The following is a 21,133-nucleotide window of genomic DNA, read 5'->3' as shown; positions in this document are numbered from 1 at the left end:
TCTAAAGTCTTAAGTATAAAATACAAAACCTGAACATGTAGAGATAGTCCATTGTCCTGGATTTGAATATTTAATTTTATAAAAATGCAAGTGTGTAAATTGAATGCATACCAATAAAATCCCCATGAGTGGGGAAAAAAAAAAAATAGATCATAACCCATGTGGTAGGCAGAATAATGCCTCCCCCTCTCCTTCCACCATCTAATCCCTGGAATCTAGGAATATGTTTTGTTACAGGGCAAAGGGGAATTATATTTGCAAGTGGGATTAAGATTGCTAATCAATTTGCCTTCAAATAGGGAAGTGTCTTCATTATCCAGGTGGGCCCAATATAATCACCAAGGTCCTTCAATTGGAAGAGGGAGGCAGAAGATTGAGAAGCATGAGGAGATGGTAGAGGAGAAAGATTCAGCTTGCTGTTGCTGGCTTTGAAGATGGAAGAAGGTGCCATTAGCCAAGGAATGCGGGAGGCTCTAGAAGCTGAAAAAGGCAAGGAAATAGATTCTCCCTGGAGCCTCTAGAAGGATAGTAGCCCCAATGACACCTTGATTTTTAAGCCAGTGAGACCTATTTTGGACTTCTGACCTCTAGAATTGTAAGATTATTAAGAAATTTGTGTGATTTCAAGCCACTAAGTTTATGGTAATTTGTTACAGCAATAGGAACCTAATACAACTTGCGTGGTTTTGTAATGATGTAACAATTTGCCTTCCTGGAAATCTATAAAGCAGAGAAAATATCTCTAAAATATTAGAGCGTCAGAGCGAGAGAAAGTCATGAAAAAAAATAAAGGCAGCATACCAGAGGCAAATACTCTCTTTGCCACTGGATCTTGCAGCGTAAGCAGAAAAGTTTTCATAAATCCTCGCAGCAGCCTTTCGCCCTAATATAGTGCGGTGGGAGTAACCCTCCACTGTGCTTTTCCCTCAAAATCACATTGATGAATTAAGTAATAATTTGATATTTCCAGGCTTTCATAATACCCACAATCTTAAAAAATGAAAATCTTCTAATGCCATGTCAAAGACCCTCCCTACCTCCTAGACTCATCTTAGTCTTCTTTTGATCTACTTAGGTTTGAAATAATGTTACACAGTGCTATATAGTTTACAAATGCTTTAACTCTCCCAACTCTTGGTGTATCATAACCTCAGAAAGGGCAGGAAACCAGCTAGAGATCTGAGTGGCATCCAAAGACTTCCCTTGCTCTTTCCACTCAACCATGAAGTCATAAAGCTCATAGAGTTATCTAGAGCCCTGGAGGTCACTGTGTTTTATGCAGACACTGAGAAGCAACGCCAGTTAGTTTTGATGCTATAAAGCGAAGCAGGAACCAACCAGTAGAAGGCAAGATATGCATATTAGATGCAGAGATGCATACATAAACATATTTTTAAGGCATCACATTTGTTACTTATTTCTAGGAAACAAGTAGTAACAAGGGCTAACGGTTTGAGAACAATTTTAGGGGGAAAACTCAACATTGAGGAAATTATTTCAATATTGTTGTTATAAACTAGAAAAAATATTTCCTTTTCTGAAAACTTTTAAGGAAAACCAGTATTTCCCAGAAAGATCCCACATCATGCATTTCTTTGTGAATGAATTGCTGTGGGCATTAAGCCTCTGGTTGTTGAAATGCAGTAGGATCCTATTAATTAATCCCATGATGTTGGGATGTTAATGCTATCTCTGAAATGCTGATGTAGTACTAAGAGGGTGGGCTGTTAGCTTCTTTATGCTTCACTTTCCTTATCTGTAAAATGGGTATAATAATAGTATAATGATGAGACCTACCAAGGTTGAAAGGATACAATATGTGCAAAGCCCTTAGTACAAAGCCTAGCACTTAGTCAGCGCTCAATAAAGGTGCCCTAAGCTAATTACTTATAAATGTAAGGAAGCACTTTAACACTCTCTCATTTGACTCTATTATGTCAACCTCTTGTGTGGAAGGCAGAAAGAGGATTATTCTTGTTTTACACATGAAGTGGATTGGTTCAATTATTTCATTTCCACTAAACCCACAAGAATGAGGTTGCTGGCGAAGAAAACATACGTGGCTTTTTTTTGCCACACCAGATTTCCGGGCTTCCCTCTCAGCTGGGTATTCAGCAATGCCCACTGCCTGGTATTTCTCCTTGGCGGTCTAGGCCTATCTCTAATTACCAACATCTTTCATCCCTTCACATTCTTCCTATCCTCTTCTTTCATTCTCAGCACTTGGTTTCATCTCTCACCTTCTAGGAAAGAAAGGCCATTGGCCGTAATTTGTTTACTTTTTTGTTTCCTTACTCTTTCTTTGCTGTTTCTACCCCCATCCCATCTAGGGAGGAATGAGAAAGTGTTTTTCTTGTTGCTACGATGGATTCTTCCACCCATGTTCACCATCTCTTCACCCCATCTCCTCAGGAATCTTGCTGGTCCATCAGCTGAGCTTCCTTTTCTCCTGTTACTTTCTTGTTTGTTTGTTTGTTTTTCCCGCTCTTGGGATATATTCATACTCAGATCTCTCATCTTAAAAGCTAAGTACCTCTTTCTATTCTGGTTTGCTTTCAACTCCTCCATCCCAAGCATCACGGCTCAACTTCCTGAAAGCCTCTACCACATTTGGTGTCTACATGCTGGCCTGTGGGTCGACTCTAGCAATCAGCTGAACCAAAGAAGCTCTGTTTTAAAAAATGCTCTCCAGGTGATTCTGAGCTCAGCTGGCTTAGGAACTTACCCTCTTTGAGTCCTCACCTTTATTTGTTCCTGGGTGGGCTGAGTTTGACTTCTGTCTCTAGTACTTCACTGGTACTGATCTAGCCAAGATCATCAATGGTGCTCTTAATCGAAAAACCCAATGGAGACTCTTTAATTCCTAACTTATTTAAACTCTTTGTGATATTGTAACTATTAAGTACTCTGTCCTTCAAGTTCCATCCCTTTGGATCTCTTCTGGATCCTTTTCCTCCACTTGTTTTTCTACTATTGATGTTCCATCAGGTCCCATCCGTTATCTTCGCTAATATCCCTCTGCCTATGCCACGCTATCCTTAAGTAAAAGCCCCCACATTGACAGATCTAAGAATTTAGTTATTGCTTGTGGTGATAGTTTCTGAAGTCTGTATCTCCAGGCCAGACCATATTCCTGAATCCCAGAACCATATACAGACATGCGCCGTATAATGATATTTTGGTCAGTGACTGACCACATATATGATAGTAGTCCTATAAGATTAGTACCATGTAGTCTAGGTCCCATAAGATTAGTACCATGTAGGCTATACCATCAAGGTTTGTGTGAGTATACTCTGTGATGTTTGCACAACGATGAAATCACCTAACAATACATTTTTCAGAACGTGTCCCCATTATTAAACATGACTATTTTACTGCATGCTTTATCTCTCTAGATGTTCCACAAGTATATCTCAAATCCAATAGATTCACAATTGAACTCGTATATTCTTTCTGATGCTCTTAAATGATAGTTATTCTTCCCTCTTTTCTTACTCAACCTATGTAGATATAGTCATTCCTTCTATTATTTTTTTTCCTCCTATTATTTCTCTCCTACATTTTTCTAGAATTTATCTTTTCCTCTCTGCCCCTCATGCCTTAATTTGGGACTCATAATTTATGGCCTGGACTACTCTGAGACCACTCCATTGGTTTTTATATTCGTGGTCTTTTCTGCAGTTTATCCTCCATGTTGCTTTCGGAGTGAGCTGCTTACTATTCTGCTTAAAATAACATGGCTCATCATTGCCTTTGATGAAGTCCACACTTCTTTACTTGGCATATAAATTCCTTATAATCACCCCTTCCTACTTTCTCAACCTTGTCTTCCACCTGTCTCACTACAAACACCTTTCAATTTATCCATGAGCTTCTTGGGGTTGCTTGAACTGGTGTATTCTCTTGTGCCTTTTTATCTTGAAAATATTGTAAGTTAGGGGAATGCCCTTTTCCTATCCAAGGCCATTACTAGCCCATCATTACCTTTGTGCAAATTAGAAACAATTCTCCATCTAGGTAGTTGTCTCTGGGTGCTCAGATTGGTGATAGATGGTCCCTTTGTGATAAATAGAAAAAGATACATTCATTGCACTGAAGTACCCTATGCTGGGAGGCTAGGCTTGGGTGAGCTGAAAGCTGGCTCTGTTTTAGCCTTTATAACTCCTTCTGCTCAGCCCCACTGGGCAGTGAGCAAACCATACAATGGAGCGCAGTGGCCCTGCTCTCCTCACCTCCTGGAAAACTCTTGCTTGTTTGTGATTGGTCTCTATCTAGAATTTTGACCTTTCATTGCACCCGTGGTTCTCATCCTTTTATTTGACCATCAGCCCTTTGGGGAATCTGAAGAAAACTATGAGCCCAACTCTCCATTAAAAATCAGCATACTCCTAACACACAGCTTATCTAGGAACTGAAGGTTAGAAACCACATTCTGAGTATTATTCAGCATCTCAGTTCCCATGCCCAGGATGGAGTCTGCCACTTAGTAGGCACTGAGTGAATATTTATGGCACTGTTGAGAGTATTTCCTGACTACCCACTTCTGAGTTTTTCATACGTGTTGATATTACATTATCTGCAAATCTCTATCCTCTAACATATCTTACATACCACCATCATCTCTTTCTTGTATGTTTCCAGCTAGCCTGTAAAATTTTCCAGAGTGGGTACTGCTCTGTTCATAGTTCTATTCTCAGCATCCAACAGTAACACACATTTGATAGAAGTTTGTTGAATAAATGAGATTCAGTGACATTAAATGATTTAAGGTCACTCAGTCAGTGATGGTGAACCTAGGGCTGATTCCATAATTTTTTCTTCTGGATCTCATGTTCTTAAATATTTTACATTCTGTATTTGTATATTTATGTGGAAGTGTATCTGGGTAATTCCTTAACTCACTGTTAAATGGAAAGAAATAAACAGTCTGACTAAATCCAAGTATTTGGATGAATATACTAAAACAGGTACCTACATTGGTAGGTATACAATTTCTCAAGTATTTTGCAAAAATACTTCTCCATCAACTTCTAAGGGATAAACAGACTTTTGTTGGATAGAATTTAGCTACTGTGTAACTGTTTTTGTGCGTTAAATTCAATGATTATCTATTAGTGAAGAGATTAAAACTGTTTTTCCAATTTCTGACCTTGTTAAAGGAACCCAGCCTTGGTCTCTAGATGCTTGTGTGGTGTTCTCACTATTCTCAAAGAAGCATTCCTAATACTCATTTAATAAATACCTACTGTTTGCTTGCTGTCTTTCACCCTTTTTTTTTTAATCCTCAGAGATGTTGGGAGCTCATCACAATTGACCACTTTTGGTCTCATGAGTCAGCATTTCTTTCTAGATTGGGATCATGTTTATTTGGTTTTAAAATTTTCTACTAGTTTGCTTCCTAGGCCTGTGTTACATTAATAATCCAATTGCTTTGTATTGTAATTGATTCCTTTTGATTGTGGTAAAGTTCCTTTGTTTTTTTGTAAAACTGAAATCATCCATTTTACCTTTCAAAATGGGACTAGTAAATAGTTCTGTGTGAATGAAGACTTTCATGGAACTGAACAATATGAATAATTTCTTCCCACATTTGAAAGATGGAGCCACACTTATATCATGGTTTGGAAGTGATGATTTCTCTTATTCCCTTTCTACAGGTCTTCCTTCTGGGTAAATCCAATGCTTTTTGTTAAAGCAAAGCAGCTGCTTGCTGTCCTCCTTGGATTCATTTAAAACTTCAAGTCTCTTCCGTGTTGTACAACTTGTTTCAACTCCCCGTTAAATTTGTTGTCTAGGAATTTTTCTTATTTTTCATAGGCAAGTTAAAAAAAAAAGATAGTTGTGTCACGGTGAATAAAAAGCAAGTGTTGCTGAGTTATTAAAGTTGGATTAAAATATGCCAGAGCCATGGTGACAGTAATGTGAAGTATGAAGTTCTTTGTCTCTAGCTTCCCCAAACAACTAATTTTAAAGAAAAGAGAACTCTTTTCTACTCAAGCGGATGGTTTTTTAATGACATTTGCTGTTCGGTCTCTCAACAGCTTTAAGTATCCGATTCTAAGTCAGATGGGAGTTGAGTTGGCTTGTTGAAAATCTTTCCCGAATGCTTTAGTGGGATGTGAGTGTATATGTAAGTTTTGTATGAACAATTTAACCATTTATTATCATTTTAATTTAACATACTTGGTGGGGAAAATTTCATATTTCCCTCAGAACATTTTGAAAACACTGCTTACAATATGAATGTTGCTATCTTTTGAACTAGAGAATAAAAATGTGAAATACTGAGTCTGTGATTATACCAATGAAGTTGGGAGAGAGGAGCCATGGAAAGAACTTGGGCTTCTGGCTTTCAGTGTAGTCCGCAGGGGTGTGAGAGTGATACCATCTTGGAAGTCCTGGTAGGTACCACATTGGACTATTGAGGTCACTTGAGCCTACAGATTTTGGACCTTGGGTAACTTTAACATCATGATTCTGCTTAAAGCTTTCCTAATTGATTACATTTTGATATTTGCAATTTCAGAGCAACAAACTAGAGGAGAAAAGAAGACTTCAAGAAAACCTCCGAAGAGAAGCATTTAGAGAGCATCGACAATAGTAAGTATATGTTTTCAGAACTTTGTACATTTATTGGCATATTGTTCACTCTGTTTTTACATTCTAGGTGATGGTAACTTTTTAAAACAGCTGGTCTTGGCTGTTATGTTAATCACATAAATACTCTGTCATTATGTAAGTGAGGTTCTAAAGTTGGAGACATCTTTTCTCACCAAAATATTCTTTAGTAGTCAATTGATTAGAAATAATACTAGTAAATTTGAGGAATCCTCCATTATAAATAACTTGCAGAGCTTGATTCTTTGGTGATTCAGGGTACTTCTGATTATGTTGACTTCCAAAACACCAACATAAGGAGGAGGGTATTGGAAAAGAAGTGCCCAAGCAGAATCTAAACTAACTAAGGACTTATTTAATGGACAGTAGACTATTACACACTTGTGTTTTTGTAGACAAGAATTGAGTAATTATTTAGCAATTATTGGCAAAACTCTCAATTGGTGGTCATACACTAAGGTACCTTTTCCAGTGTGATTTGTGAATAACAGCAGCTAATATGTGCAGGGCAACTATTATGTGCTTTATAATGTAGATAATCTGTTATACTGGCTTTAAAGATAAGCTTGTGTCCTAGCTCTAAGTAGCTAGGTTACCTGTGCACTGCTTAAAACAATAGACAAAACCAAAGAACCGTATTTCTGGCCCTCGGTTAATTCCAAATGTGGTAGAATTAAAACCAAGTAGATCTGGGTTCAAAGTCCTAGCTCCATTCCCCAGCTGTGACCTTGGACAAACTACTAAACCTCTTTGAACCTCAGTTTTTGCTGTTGTTTTTTAAATACGGATGATAATATCTCTCTCATAGGTCATTTGTAAGGACTAAATAAAATATTTTATATATATGGCATAAAAGTGACTGAATTTTATGGGGACTTGAAATGAAACTTCTTGCAAAGGTCCTTGTTGAATGGAATCATGCAACTTTTATTTTGTAGAGAACAAATAGGGATTTCTGGTCCCACCAGAGCTAGTAATTGACTACCCACTTTCATATGGATTGTTCTCTGATTGCCTCCTCTTCTCTCTTCCGGTCGTTGTACCTCATTTGTAGAATTTAAGATTATTTTGATGTTGGGCATATGTGACACCCTAAAGCGTGTTCCTCCTCTAAGTACAGCTTCCTCTGGCTTTCTCCTTCCACTGAAATTATTCTGCCTCTATCGTTAGCAGCTCCTTCTTGCTTTAAGACTCAGAGGTATGAATGGAAAATAAGTTTCTTAGTGCTTTGCTTTGGTCCTTAGCAAGTTAGGTACTTGGCCTCTGCTACCCAGGCCAGGAAATGGGTGAGAGATGGAATGGGGTTGAGTGGAAGTGCTAATGAGTGACATTATCTTCTTTAAATTAAAATAGGCATTACTCTCATTTTAGTCGTAGAATCCATAGCCTCTCTTTCCCTACTCTTCTTCAGAGGCAGGCATGGGGATGAAGGAAGCTGGTGGGAAGCTAAAGACCAGGAAACACTTCCTGTCTTAAGGAGGAATGGCAGGAAGGAGGCAATAGATTAAGGGTATTAATGTATTATTGCCTTCCTCTTCATGTGTAGAGAATGGTTGAGAATTTATTTCTAGGCCAGCCAGAGAAGTTGAATGTGATAAAGGGATGCATGAGGGCATTAGCCTAGAGTCACAATAGGAACAAATGTGGCACACTAGAAAAGGGAAGACCTGCTTATCAATGAGAGGTCTTAGGTACAGCACTGGGAAGTTGAATGAGTCCTTTCTCTGGAGAGTTTTAAACATGATAATGTGAAGGATGAGAGATTCTTAGGGTTTTAAAGGATATGGGAGGGTATATCATCAAACCTCATTTCTTTCATAGTCTCCCAGATTCTTGAGTTTGTGTTTTACTAAATATTAGAGATCAATCACCCTTTTTCTGTAAGAAAAAGAAAGAATTTTACCCTCAGCCACCTTGCACACTATCAGTGAAGCTGAATTCAATTACACGCACATTTCACTCTTGCTCCTTCTTCTGCTTGTCGTGAAAGTCCCAGTTAACCAGGAAAAAGAGAAGTTGGCTAAAAATGAGAAGTATCTCAAATTGATTTTTAGAGCCTATTGAGAAACACAAGAAGTAGTATATGTGTGAGGTTTTTTAAAAAGAATATTTTATTTTGAACTGCTTTTGAAATTAAGAGACAATTAGCTCATGAAATGAAAGACCGTTATATAGCTAAAAATATGAAAGGGACTTCTTAGAAAAGATGGATCCTCTCTATAACAAGCCTTTTTCGTGTCTTCTTAGAATTAGTTTATGGTGGAAAAATTGTCTAGGAGAGCTGTTAGAATATTAACAGCACAAAGATTTCACCAGAGCAACCGGGCTGTTCCCTGTCTCCCCCTGCCCCTAAGTTAGGTTTCCTGAAGCTGTCAAACTAAGGAACACAAAATAGAAACACAAGTAAGAAATTCTTTCAAACTAGTCAATATCTCATGTCCTTGCTAGTTTCAGCACACTGTGATATGTGGTCCAAATAGCAGACCAGGAACGATGTGTTTTTTCTGTAGAGAAGGGCGATCTCGGACTTGAGCAGACTATGAATCCAAGTTGCTGGAGAAAAAGCTTGTGATAGCATCCTGGGGCACCACCGTGAGAATCTTAATGTGCTCTTTCTTAACACCTTGTTCCTGACTTCATTCATTTGCTTCTGATTATTTTTAGTGTTGTCAATTATTTAGCTAACAGGCAGAAAACTAGGCTTTTATTGACATCCAAAGGGACTCTCCTGTGTGTAATAATGAAGGCAGTTTATCGAATGCCTGTGAGGTTGCTTTCTAATTGTACGCATTAATCTGCCCATGCAAGCTGGCTGAAAATACACAAGCAGATTGCACATGCAGATGGAGCACACAGGATGGTTTTATGAAAAGACCTCTGGAATGTACTTCTGCAGTACAGTCTTTTCCTTAAAAATCGAATGACTGTGACTATTTCAATTTGTGGCTGAGAGCAGACCAGATTAATGGTGCATTAGGTCTGCTATTCTGGCTGGGGACAGACTCAAATTTCACAATTTAGAGTTTGTTCCAGGATTCTTGAACTTGAAAGCAAAGGGTGGAAATAGACATCTAACTTTGGCATAGTTTTCACCATTATTTTTACTTTCTGTAATTTTTTTTATTACTTATAAAAAGTCAAAGGTGTTAGTCAGTAGTACTGGTAGATTGAGTATTTGAAGTAACAGTTAATAAACTTTTGATTATGTGTGTTTTATAATTGAACAGAGGATGTTGTGATTAAGGTTATTTAAAATACTGGGCAAAATGTCAGCATTTAAAAATTTAAATGGTAATTTTGAGGCTTATAATCATCTTTCTAATTATGTGGTTTTTGGGTGGATACAGAGACATGTTTGAGCCTATGTAGCTCATGGTGGGGCCTAGGGTAGGATATGTAGGGAGAATCAGATGCATTTTGTGTGAGAGTGTTAGGAAAAGCAATGTTCTTTTAAGGATGTACTGGAGAGATAAGAATTGGGTATATTTTAAACATTTGAAATTTTAACTCATGTCTAATAACCATTTCATGCAATAGATTATATGTTTGTATAGTTTTTAAAAAGCACAGAGTACTTGGCTCTTTTAAATGAAATAAGCAAAATAATAAGCTGCTATATTATTGAGAACCTGTGGAGTGTCAGGAGTATTAAGCATATAATATACATTCTTTTCATTGAATTCTCAGATTACTGCTACTGGGGATATATCATTCTCATTTTCCAGGTGGAGGGGTGAATAATTTAAACTGCCCAAAGTCACAGAGACAGTAAGTGATGCAGCCAAGTCTTTGTCTTGAGATTTGAGGAGTTAGGGAAAATGGGTAGTTTAGAGGCATGGCATACTTGCAGGTCAGGAACATCTGGCTAAGGTGGAGATGATAAGCACCGTAGCAACATGGGGTACCAGTGGAGAAGACTATAGGGTGGGTCAGTTCAGAGAGAAAGACTTGGGCAAAATTGACTTCTGTTTCTTGCAACCAAGATCTAAATTTTGCCTAGAGTAGGCAAAAGAAAAAATGAGGCAGTATGTCTGCTTTCTCTGATTTTCATCATAAACGAATGACATCTTCCCAGGCCCAACACTGGGTTAGTACCACAATTCAACGTACTATAGGATAGATGCTTTTGTGACCTCTCCTGGCTGTGCTCTACTCCTGGGTACAGTTTCCAATATTGTTTTTAGGGGAGAAGGGGCTTAGTTCTTAAAACCCCAGTTGGAAAAGCTCTTGGAACCAAGCCCATTCCAAAACAGGACCTTCCTATTCCCAAACTGCCAAGCATCACCTTGAGCTCAGCCTATTGATTGTAATGTTGGGAAGTTTTCTTCATTTCTGCCATTGGAACCATGCATCTCTTTTATTTCCATTTGAATAATAGTGTGATTAGTTCCTAGGAGGCACATCTTCATCTATTTTAGTTTCTTGGAGCTGAAGATCCAGGCAGGTCTGCTGAATATGCATACTTAGGCCCCAAGTTTGCCTTCTAATATGCTCACAAAACTTCTAATGCCCTTCATGGGAGCTTCCAAAAGACACTTAAGGGCTAAATTGATCCCTATCCATATGGTAGGCTTAAATCCAGCCTCACATTTTATAATCTGAGTAAGGTGAATCAAAAGTCATCCTAGTCATAACTTTCTATCTTACGCTAATGAAGTAAACTTACAGATGCAAAAATCCTGTGTCTGTTTTGTTCAGAGTAAGACTGAACAGTTTATGAGAAATCTGGTCTGAGAGAATCCCTGCCTACCCAATGTTAAATCATGTTGGGTTAAGACCATATCAAAATTTCCGCCCACTATCAATTCTTCCTGCAGACATCCTAGGATACGTTAACCATTTTCATCCCACTACTACCACCTTCATACCGGTATTTATCACATGCCACTTGCATTATGGCTTCTGTCTCCTTGTCATCTCCTGGACTACATACTACATTCTGTAATATAGATAATGGATTTGTCAAATTTTCCTTTTATTTAGGAAATAAATAAAAATTAACAGATCAAGGGAACCAAAAAACTACAAGAAGTAAAGGATTTAAACAGACTCTGCATGACGATTATATAGACATAGTTATAAAATGTTGTACTTGGTATGTGAAAATAGATGTTCTTTACAAATACTGACTTAACTACCACAAAATTGGTCATTAATTTTTGGACTAAGCCCTCCAAAATTCTCAGTAAATTCAAAAAAATCACCAAATCCTAGAAAGCTACTGTCTGAGAAAAATGTAATAAAATTAGGACTTAAACAATAAGACATTTTAAAGCCTATCTGCTTAAAAATTTTTAAGAATTACCTTTCTAAATGACTCTTGGTGAAAAAATGAAACTAAAACTGAAGTCACAAATTACTTTGGGATAAAAGAATAAAAATTTTGAAGTATCCCGTGTTAAATTCTATGGAATGTGGTTACAAGATTATTTAGAAAATATAGAGTCTTAAAACGCATTTAGGAAAAAAGGAAATAAAAGGATTAAGCGTTTTACTAAGTAAGATTATAACCATAAAATAAATAAAAATAAATATAAGAAATAAAGAAAGAAAAAATTTAAAAAAATAATTAAGTAGAAAAGAAAAATTTATATCTATAAATTAAAACAAAAGTTAGATTTAAAACAAAAATTCTGGTAAAATAGGCAAACTTCTAACTTGTCTGAGTAAGGAATAAAGAAGCAATCCAAGGACAAGAAAGAAAGTATAACCAAAGTTCTAGAAGAAAAAAATACTATATCCTACTTCTAATTATTAAATTAGGAAGTCTGGATAAAAAAAAATCTTTCCTAGGAAAATATATGCTACTAGACATGAAACCTAAATAGAATGAAAAATATAAATGGAAAAGAAAATCAAGTTTGATCTTAAAGACACTAGGCCCAGTTGTTTTTCTCAGTGAGTTCTGCTAAATATTCAGGGAAGGTGCTATGTTTTGTTCGAAAACAGAAAAAGAAGTCAGCTTTCCCAATAAAGTCTGGAACAAGATGACAAGAATGCTTGCTATTATTGACACTGATTTTTAGGTAGAGAGTTTCTATTTGTAACAAAGAAATAAAGGACTAAATATTGAAAAGGAAGAGATAAGTGCCTCTGATTGTCTAAAACATCTCACGGGAATCAACTAAAAAAATTATTAGAACCAATACAAATAGTTCAACAACAACTAAAATGAATGAATCTAAAATCAGAAATTGTTGTAATGAAGGTGTTTCTGCAAAGAACATGGAATGATAGAAAGTTCTGTCCAAGAGAGGGATGTGTCATTTGACGTTTTGGAGGGAAGACATTTGTTAATGACAACAAAGTCTAGGATATGACTCTTGGAGTGTGGCTGAGGCAGAATGAAGAGCTATTGGAAACGAGGAAGTCAAGAAACAGAGCCTGGGTGCTGGAAGATTGGGAGGCAATGTAAGACATCCATGTTGATGACAGTAGTTGAGATAGAGAGGAAGGCCGATCTTCAACAAATGAGAGACGGTTGACCAGAACGTTGGAGGCTGACAGTAGCAAAGAGGGGAAGAGGATGGTATTTACTGGTGTTGTGAATACTACATGAATAGACGATTTTTTTTTGAAGTGATGGGGGGACAAGTAGTGGTCTGGACATAGCATGGGGAGAGAGAGGATGCCTGCTCTTCCCCAAACCTGTCACTGAGGAGTATGTAGTGTGAGGAGTAAAATAGCTCCATTTAGAGAACTCAGGGGGAAGCACCGTCCTTAAGGGATAGTCTTGGTTTCAGGTAATGCAGAAAGATGAGAAATTTTTTTCTTTTCATTTTGAAATAATTTTCAGCTTAGAAAAAAGTTACAAAAATAGTACAGAATTTTCCAGTAAACTCTTCTCCCAGCTTCCCCCACTGCTAATATCTTATATAACCATAGTGCAACTATCAAAACCAGGAAGTTAATATTAATACACTATAAACTACAGACTTGATTAGAACTTCACCTGTCTCTCCCCAATGTCCTTTTTGTCCTTTTTCTGTTTCAGGATCCAATTCAGGACCACATAATGCGTTTTAGTGGTCACGACTCCTTAGTCTCCTTTAATCCTTCGCGCTACTTCATTTTTTCTTTCTCTTTCATGATCTTGATACTTTCAGTGGGTACTGGTTAGTTACTTTGTAGAATGTCCCTCAATTTGGGTTTGTCTGATGTTTCTTCATGGTTAGATTGATGTTATAATTTTCAGTAAGAATACTAAGAAGTGATGCTGTGTCTTTGGTGCATCATATCAGAGGGTACCTGATGATATCCTTATTACTGATGATGTTAACTTTGATCATTTGGTGAAGGTGGTTGCCACTGTGAAGTTTCTCTTTTCTCCTTTTGTAATTGGGGGAGATGCTTAAGACTATTCTAATATCCTCTTGTCCTCAAACTTTTCCCCACTGATTTTAGTATCCATAGGATCATGCCTGCGACAGTTTTTACCCTGACGTTTGCCTAATAGTGTTTATGTTTGAGGAAGACTTTCTGAAATGAGGTTACGGCTATAGAATTGTTGGCTCTTCACATATCAAGAGTTTGCTGCCACTGTGGAAGAATTTGGGAGGGCAGATGAGATGTGTGGGCTATAGCGTGGGGATGTACAGAGTAGTATGGGATTGAGAGACCAAGTGATCCTGGGTGAGTGGGGCACTTGGAGGAGACTGAGATAAATAGGAATGTGTGAGGCAGGGTGGGGTTAGTACTTAGAGGAGGTAGTCTATGCCTCCAAATTGCCACTTTCATATTGTTAATTTTTGGTGAGCATATAAATTTGCATTGAGCAGCTTGGTGCTATCAAGAGTGGTTTAAGCATGCATATATATTTGTAAATAGATTTGCTAGAAAATAATTCTACTTGTAGATATATGTCCCAGAAAAATACTCATACATGTGCACAAATACCGGAATATTCATTGGTAACAGTATAAGTACCCATGAGTAGGAGTGGTTAAATATATTTTATCCATATTATAGAATGCTATCCAGCTGTCCAAGGAATAAGATAGCTAAAGTAATATGGAGGAATCTCAAGGATATTGTTAAATGAAGAAAGCAATTTGCAGAAAAAATATCATGGTATCCCACTTATGAAAAAAACAAATCTCTGTTAGGGTATGAAAGGCTGTGGTTAAAAAAAAAATAAACATCATAATTTAATGTTGTGGAATGGTCCAAGAGTAGCAGGCTAGCTCTCCTCCCCAGGCATTAAGAACTCAAACAAAGTATGGCTCTGCCATCTTTAGCAAGTGACTTCCTAGCTCACTTTAGGTACCACCTCAGACAGAAGGAGGAAAGAGTATTAAGACTCATGTGGGAAGTGATTGATGTGTGTCACCTCAGGCCTGGCTCATACTTTTGCTTACATTCCACTAGACAGAACTTAGGTATGTGGCCACATCTAATTGCAAGGGAGGCTGGGAGATGTAGTCTAGCTATGTGTCCAAGAAAGTGAGAAACACGATTTGGAGAACAGCTGGCAGTTTCTGCCTTACCTTAATTATCCCTGTCCCCAATCCAAAGTAAACCACCTCATCATCCTAAATAGATATTTACCAATTAATAGAAGACAGTCGGGAGGAATACACACCTGACAAGTCATGGAGTTCTCCTCTGGGGAAGGGAGTAAAGTTGAGAGGGATGTTAAGCAGGACTTTTACTTTTTTCTCTTTATACTTTTACTTGTATTTTCTGACTCAATTATGTTCATGTTTTACTTTTGTAATTAAAAAATTAAACCATTAAAGACAAGTTAAACGAGGGGAAAGAATTGCTTAAAGTACATGGGATAGTTTGATTATTATGATGAAGTACAAAATTTAGCCCTCCTGATGTTACTACCTCACTTTCATGTTGTGTTTCATACCTCTCATTCTTGTGATTTTTTAAATGGAAATTATCTATCTATCCCAGGACATTTTCTCTCACCCTGTTACTTAAATAGGCTCCCTGAGTTCTTATAAGGTATGAATGTCTTTTGTTCACACCCACTTACATGAAAATGACTAAGGCAAAATAAAATCTGTTTAGTATAGCAATATCTATAACGCGTATTGCTAAGCAGAAAGCAGAGACGGAGGAAATATCTGTTCTTGCATGAATGCGTGTGTGAGTGTAAGAATGATTACTTGCTCACCTAAACCTCATGGTAGTGAAGTTCAGGTTTGTGAAGCTATTATGAAACGCAGGAAGAATGTATTGTTAGATAGCACTTATACAGAAGGTTCCTAAGACGCACTGAGGTTTTGTTTCCAAATGTGTTATATGACGTGAATTATTCATAAGTCAAAATCATGTGGACCTAAGATGATTATGCATATTACATATCCATCTGTACTACCGTAGTAGTTCTCAATATCACCAGGGGTGCTTTTGAGAAACACTGATTTGCAGATCTCACATCAGACACGCTCAGTTAGAAAGCCCAAGTCTTGAGTTCAGCCTTTTCTAAGAAGCACCGCAGATGATTCTCATGTGCCTGCCCACTCAGGTCTTCCTATTGGCATTTTGCAAATTGCTGTTCTATGGTATCTTGTTTTAATTTGCATGTCCCCAATTATTAGTAAGATTGAGCATCTTTTCTTATGGATATTGCTTGTGATGAGCAGTCAAGTGTAGTGGCTGAAAGCATGGACTCTGGAGCCAGGCTGTCAGGGTCTGATCCTGGTTTTGACATTTACTAGCTGTAGGATCTTGAGCAAGTTATTTCTATAAGTTAGAGGTTATAATATTACTGTCACAATGTTGTCATGACGTTAACATATGTGGTATATCTGGTTACAGCAGGGCTTGATGCATAATAAGCGTTATATAAGTCCTAAGCTATTGTTTTTGTTATTCTTTTCATTATTATTAATTGGGTTTCTTCCTCTGTGAAATGCATGTTTCTACCTTTTTGCCCACTTTTCTACCGGGTTGTCTTTTTCTAATTGATTTATTGGAGTTCTTTATAAATTTTTCACACTAATCCTTTTATTATTTTTTCATTGGTTATAAATATTTTCTGTGGGTTGTCTTTTCATCTTATTTATAGTGTCTCACCGTTGTTTTTCATATATCAACCCAAATATATATAGTTATAAACTATCAAAATAATACACTTTAGTGTTTGGTATAAATGTGAAATACGAGATACCCTCTCTCTCCTACTGTTAGCTGACGTGATCAAGCCAGCATAGCAGCTATTTCTGAACTGCCGCTTCAATATGAGAATCCAACCTTGCTTATTTTTTCTATTTATGAATATCAAGGATATATAATGAAGAAATCGACAAGCCTGAACAGGTGGAAACAAATTCAAAAACATCTGGTCACAATCAGGTGGCCATTGGGGCCAAATTTGACCTCCAGAGTTTTTTTGGTAACACAGTGTTGGCCCACAGTGTTTCAAAAACTTATGAATTAGTTGCCAAGCTACTTCACATTAAAAATGTTCAGCATTTTGGTCTACCTATAAAAACTAGGACATCTGGCAGTGCTAGCCTGTGTCCCCATGGGGCAGCGATGGCCTGGAGCGAAGTGGCAACTGACCCCTTTACACAGAAGATCACTGTCTAGTTTGTCAAAATCCTCCCTCCTCTCCCCGGTGTCTTCCACACTGACCTGAGCGGCAGTTGTCATTTATCCGTGGGTCTGAGCTCCTGTTGCCCTCACTCTAGGCCCACTTCACTCATTTGCATGACCCGTCTGCACCCCGCAGTCATTTGAGTTTGTCTGTTAGCTAACAGGAGATGAGAGAAGGTGAAACTGCCCCATCTATTCTCCGCAAGACAAGAAGTACCAGGCAGAGGTTTGTAACTGGTAGTTTTTTGGTGAGGGTATCTTTGTAATTATGACTGTTTAACTTTAAAATCAGTGGTTTAATATCTTTGTGAGAATGTCCTTGTGTGTCTTGCCGTGGTTCTGAGTTGGGAGACGTAGGTAAGCAGGTAGAGAGAGGTACTTGGCCCTTGTAGCCCTGGGGTATGGTGAGGGGCAGGTGCCTGACTCAAGCTCCTGCAGGTCTAAGTTAAATTTTTGTAAATGATTCTTTCTTGAACATTAAAATCCCTAGTCATCATTTCTAACTATCAAAAAAAGAAAAGAAAATCTGTATAGGAATTATCTTATGCAATTCTGGGCTATTCAAATGAGCCAACAGGCACACATTTCACTCTCTGTAGACTTTCCTATATTTTTTGTCCTTACAAAAAGTCAAATTTTGTTTTATTGATGAATCTCCATTAAGAGATTTCAAATATTCTGACATATCACAATATAAAAAGCCACATCCCTTTCCTTCCCTGACTGTCTCCCAGTGCAATTTCTTCACTCAAACCCCAGTCCATACTCAACCTAGACAAGATCCTAGTAGTAATGGGATAAATGAGTACTGGTTTTTGTACTCTGGCCCAGGGAGCTCCTAGACCTGACAGGAAGACGCCTCAAGGATGAATAGGCTCTTCCCCTTTCCCACCTTCCACTCCCCCGACTAAGGTTCTGAAATAGCTAAGATGCCTAGATGAATCCCTGAGAATTTTTTTTTTTTCTACACTTCCTCAACTCTTCTTGGCCTCTTCTTATATACTTTTGGAATTGATCATTTAAATTGAAAAATGATTCCCGTGCGTATATTACTATATGTTGTATTATTAGGGTAGGCTAATTGCTGTAATAAACAGACCTCAAAAATATATAATAGCTTGAGCACTGTGTTTTTTTGTTTTTCTCACTTAAGACGTGGGTGGGCAGGTTTGGGACGAGGCCTCCTCCATTCAGATATTCAAGCACCAAAAACCAATGGAGGTTCTACCACCTTCAATACATGACTTCCAAGTTTGTGTTGAAGGTTGTCTCTATTCTAGCCAGCCAGAAGAAGAAAAATGTGTGGAGGTGCATGTGTGGGAAGTTTATAATTAGTTAGTCCTGGAAGTGGTGTGCATCAATTCCTCCCACATTCCTTTAGTCAAGACTCAGCCACAAGGTCAACCTTAGCTGCAAGGAAGTCTAGGAAACGTAGTCAAGTTATGTGACTAAAAGAGGAGAACATATATTTTGATGGACATTTAGCAGTCTCTGCTACAACTGAGTTATGTCGAGATGAGCTTATCCTGAAGACAACTTTCAGGATAAGCTGTAGGAATTGCCCTGAGAATAAACAGGAAGGACCCTTGAAGATCATAAGTTGGACATGAATAGACTAAATCTTCAAACCAGTCTGTTATTGGTAGTCCATCATCAGTTGTTCTACGGAGAACAAAAGAGTGCGTCCTGTATTTATCTTGGGTCAGAGTGATAAAGCGGAAGAGGATCATCCCCCTCCAGTAGGTGGCGGAGTCACAATGGTGACAAAGAGCTAGAAACCCCAAGGAGATGGTGACTCATGGGCAGAGTCTAGGGTTCTTAGTCTTGTTGGACTTCCTCACCAGGAGATTCTTCTCCTTTTGCCTCACAAGGAGGTTCTAAATTTTATTTCTATTAAAGATGACCATAATTACCTAGGGATCCTCTTTCAATTCATCTGATATATGGAAATTATATACTAGGCACTGTACTAATAGTAGAAAACTACCTGTTCTCCTGGTGAACATGGAACTTGTCTTCGTTGTATAGTTAGTCTCTTGGGAGTAATCCACGTTCTCCAAAGGCTCCAACTCGTATTCCTGTGACAGTCCTGTGGCCCTGTCATTATGATTTAATCTTGTGGCACAAGTGGGGCAGTGATAATTGGCACCAGGGCCATAGCTGGTGGTTAGCTACCCAGCCGGCTTTGTGCTTGGCATTGGCCAGTAAGAAGCAACAGAGAGAAGACAACGCAGGGCTGCCAGTCAATTTGGTCTGAAGTTCCTTCCTGGCTTACCACGGTGTTTCTTTTTCATTGCTTTTTCCTATGGGCTGTACTCAACTAAGGATATTCAGAAATCTCATCCAAACTTCTGGCAACTCTCTTCTTTTTACACTTTTGACTGATGGCTTCACAAAGCTCCAGACAGTGGGGCAGCTTCCAGACTCTGCAACTCCATTAGTCTCCTTGTCTATTCTGGGCGAGATAAGCAATCCTAGACAAATGGAACGGCTGCTTGTCTCAACCGCCGAAGCCTTCTGTTTCTCAGGGTTATGTACATTGCTTAACTTTTAGCTCTTCCATTCCCAGCTCAAGCTTCTGGCCTTGTTCAAATGCCATGTTCCACCTAAGTAATTATTTGAAGGGATGTTGGCATCTCCATGTAATTTCTAATTCCTTGTTTTGATTTTCCCCCCACTGGATAGCATTTATTTTTACCAGGCCATTTGTGTTTCTTTTGATGCCCCCATCCTAAGTGCTTGATGAATTGGATCTTCACAGTAGGCCTAAAATATTAGGGGGAAGCAGAGGGATAACAGAAGGAAGGAAGCAGATGGGGAGTAGACTGAAAGGGTCTGGTCCAATATAAATCATGCCTTGAAGACGTATTTGGTTGTGAATGTGGAGGAATGGGGTAAAAATCCCACAAATTACATGGAGAAAGGACAAAGGTAGAGAAATTAATCAATAGTAGGCAAAATGGGGCAGTCACTAAACTAGGAAACAATTCCTGTGTTCTGTGCTTAACATAGATGAGAGGAGAAATTGGGGTGACTGTTCAGATTTTTAAGGGGAAAAACAAAGAACTTATTAAAACTGAGGACATTTCTAGGTCCATCTTTCATAATCTTTCAGAGCTAAAAGGAGATGTCAGAAATGCAGACCAGAACCAGCAACACTTCTTATCTCCCATGGGAGGTACAAATCAAATGCAAATGGGGGTGTATGTGAGGTATCTATGTGTTTGGAGGGAGAGGGTCTGTTTCTTCTTTCAGAATCCCAGAGGGGTCCATGATACATAAATGGTTAAGTGTTACTGGATTAGAGGGTCTGTGTATCCTGAGAGTAGTAAAAGCTATGAGGGAAATGAGATATGACTGGGAGAAAGCCCCCAGAGGGTGAAGGGCCTGATGTAAAACCAGTGTGGAATGAGATGCCATGGGGGATTGATGTCCACAGCTCTATGGTGAAGACTGAGTGTCTAGCTTTAAATGTTCGGATAGGAGATTAGGGCCCTGTACTGTGGAACCTGAGAGAGCATTTATCTCTATGTCAAAGTACACAAAGTAGAAAAAAATGAAATCATGGGTTCACATTCCATAAACTCAGTTTTATATTTTTTGAACTAACGTTCTCCAAGAATGCAGTCTTGCAATAGCATTTTCTTTTGATTTTTCTACTCTACCCTGTTCTCAAACTAACCTTTTGTTCTACCTAGGACACTTTCAGTCATCACCCAATATAAGTCTAGGCTAGTATCCAAAGGCACAGTAAATAATGATATTTCTATTTTTATGAAGGTGCTAACACCTATTTGTGTTCCTGCTAGCAAAACTGCTGAGTTCTTGAGCAGACTGGACACAGAATTGCCCCAGAGAAGTGCCTGTCAAATTGCTCTTCATGACCCACAGTCTTCAACTTGGGTAAGTGGAATGCCATGCAGGGTGCTGTGTGGCATTTTTAACGAGCTGTTTGGTA

General features: G+C 38.2%; 1 protein-coding gene across 2 annotated transcripts in view; it reads left to right on the top strand.

Moving 5' to 3' along the window:
* EPSTI1 (epithelial stromal interaction 1) overlaps positions 1 to 21,133 on the top strand; it is a 94,446-nt gene that overhangs the window by 35,950 nt on the left and 37,363 nt on the right. For both annotated transcript variants that reach the window (XM_046663738.1, XM_046663737.1), the window contains exons 6-7: positions 6,530 to 6,603; positions 20,985 to 21,078. In XM_046663738.1, the coding sequence (XP_046519694.1) occupies positions 6,530 to 6,603; positions 20,985 to 21,078 (168 nt within the window). The remainder of the gene's footprint in view (positions 1 to 6,529; positions 6,604 to 20,984; positions 21,079 to 21,133) is intronic.

The sequence above is a fragment of the Equus quagga genome, chromosome 6, assembly GCF_021613505.1.
Source record: "Equus quagga isolate Etosha38 chromosome 6, UCLA_HA_Equagga_1.0, whole genome shotgun sequence".
Taxonomy (NCBI): domain Eukaryota; kingdom Metazoa; phylum Chordata; class Mammalia; order Perissodactyla; family Equidae; genus Equus; species Equus quagga.
The sequence above is the reverse complement of the archived record's forward strand: the minus strand, read 5'-3'. Positions and strand labels throughout refer to the sequence as shown.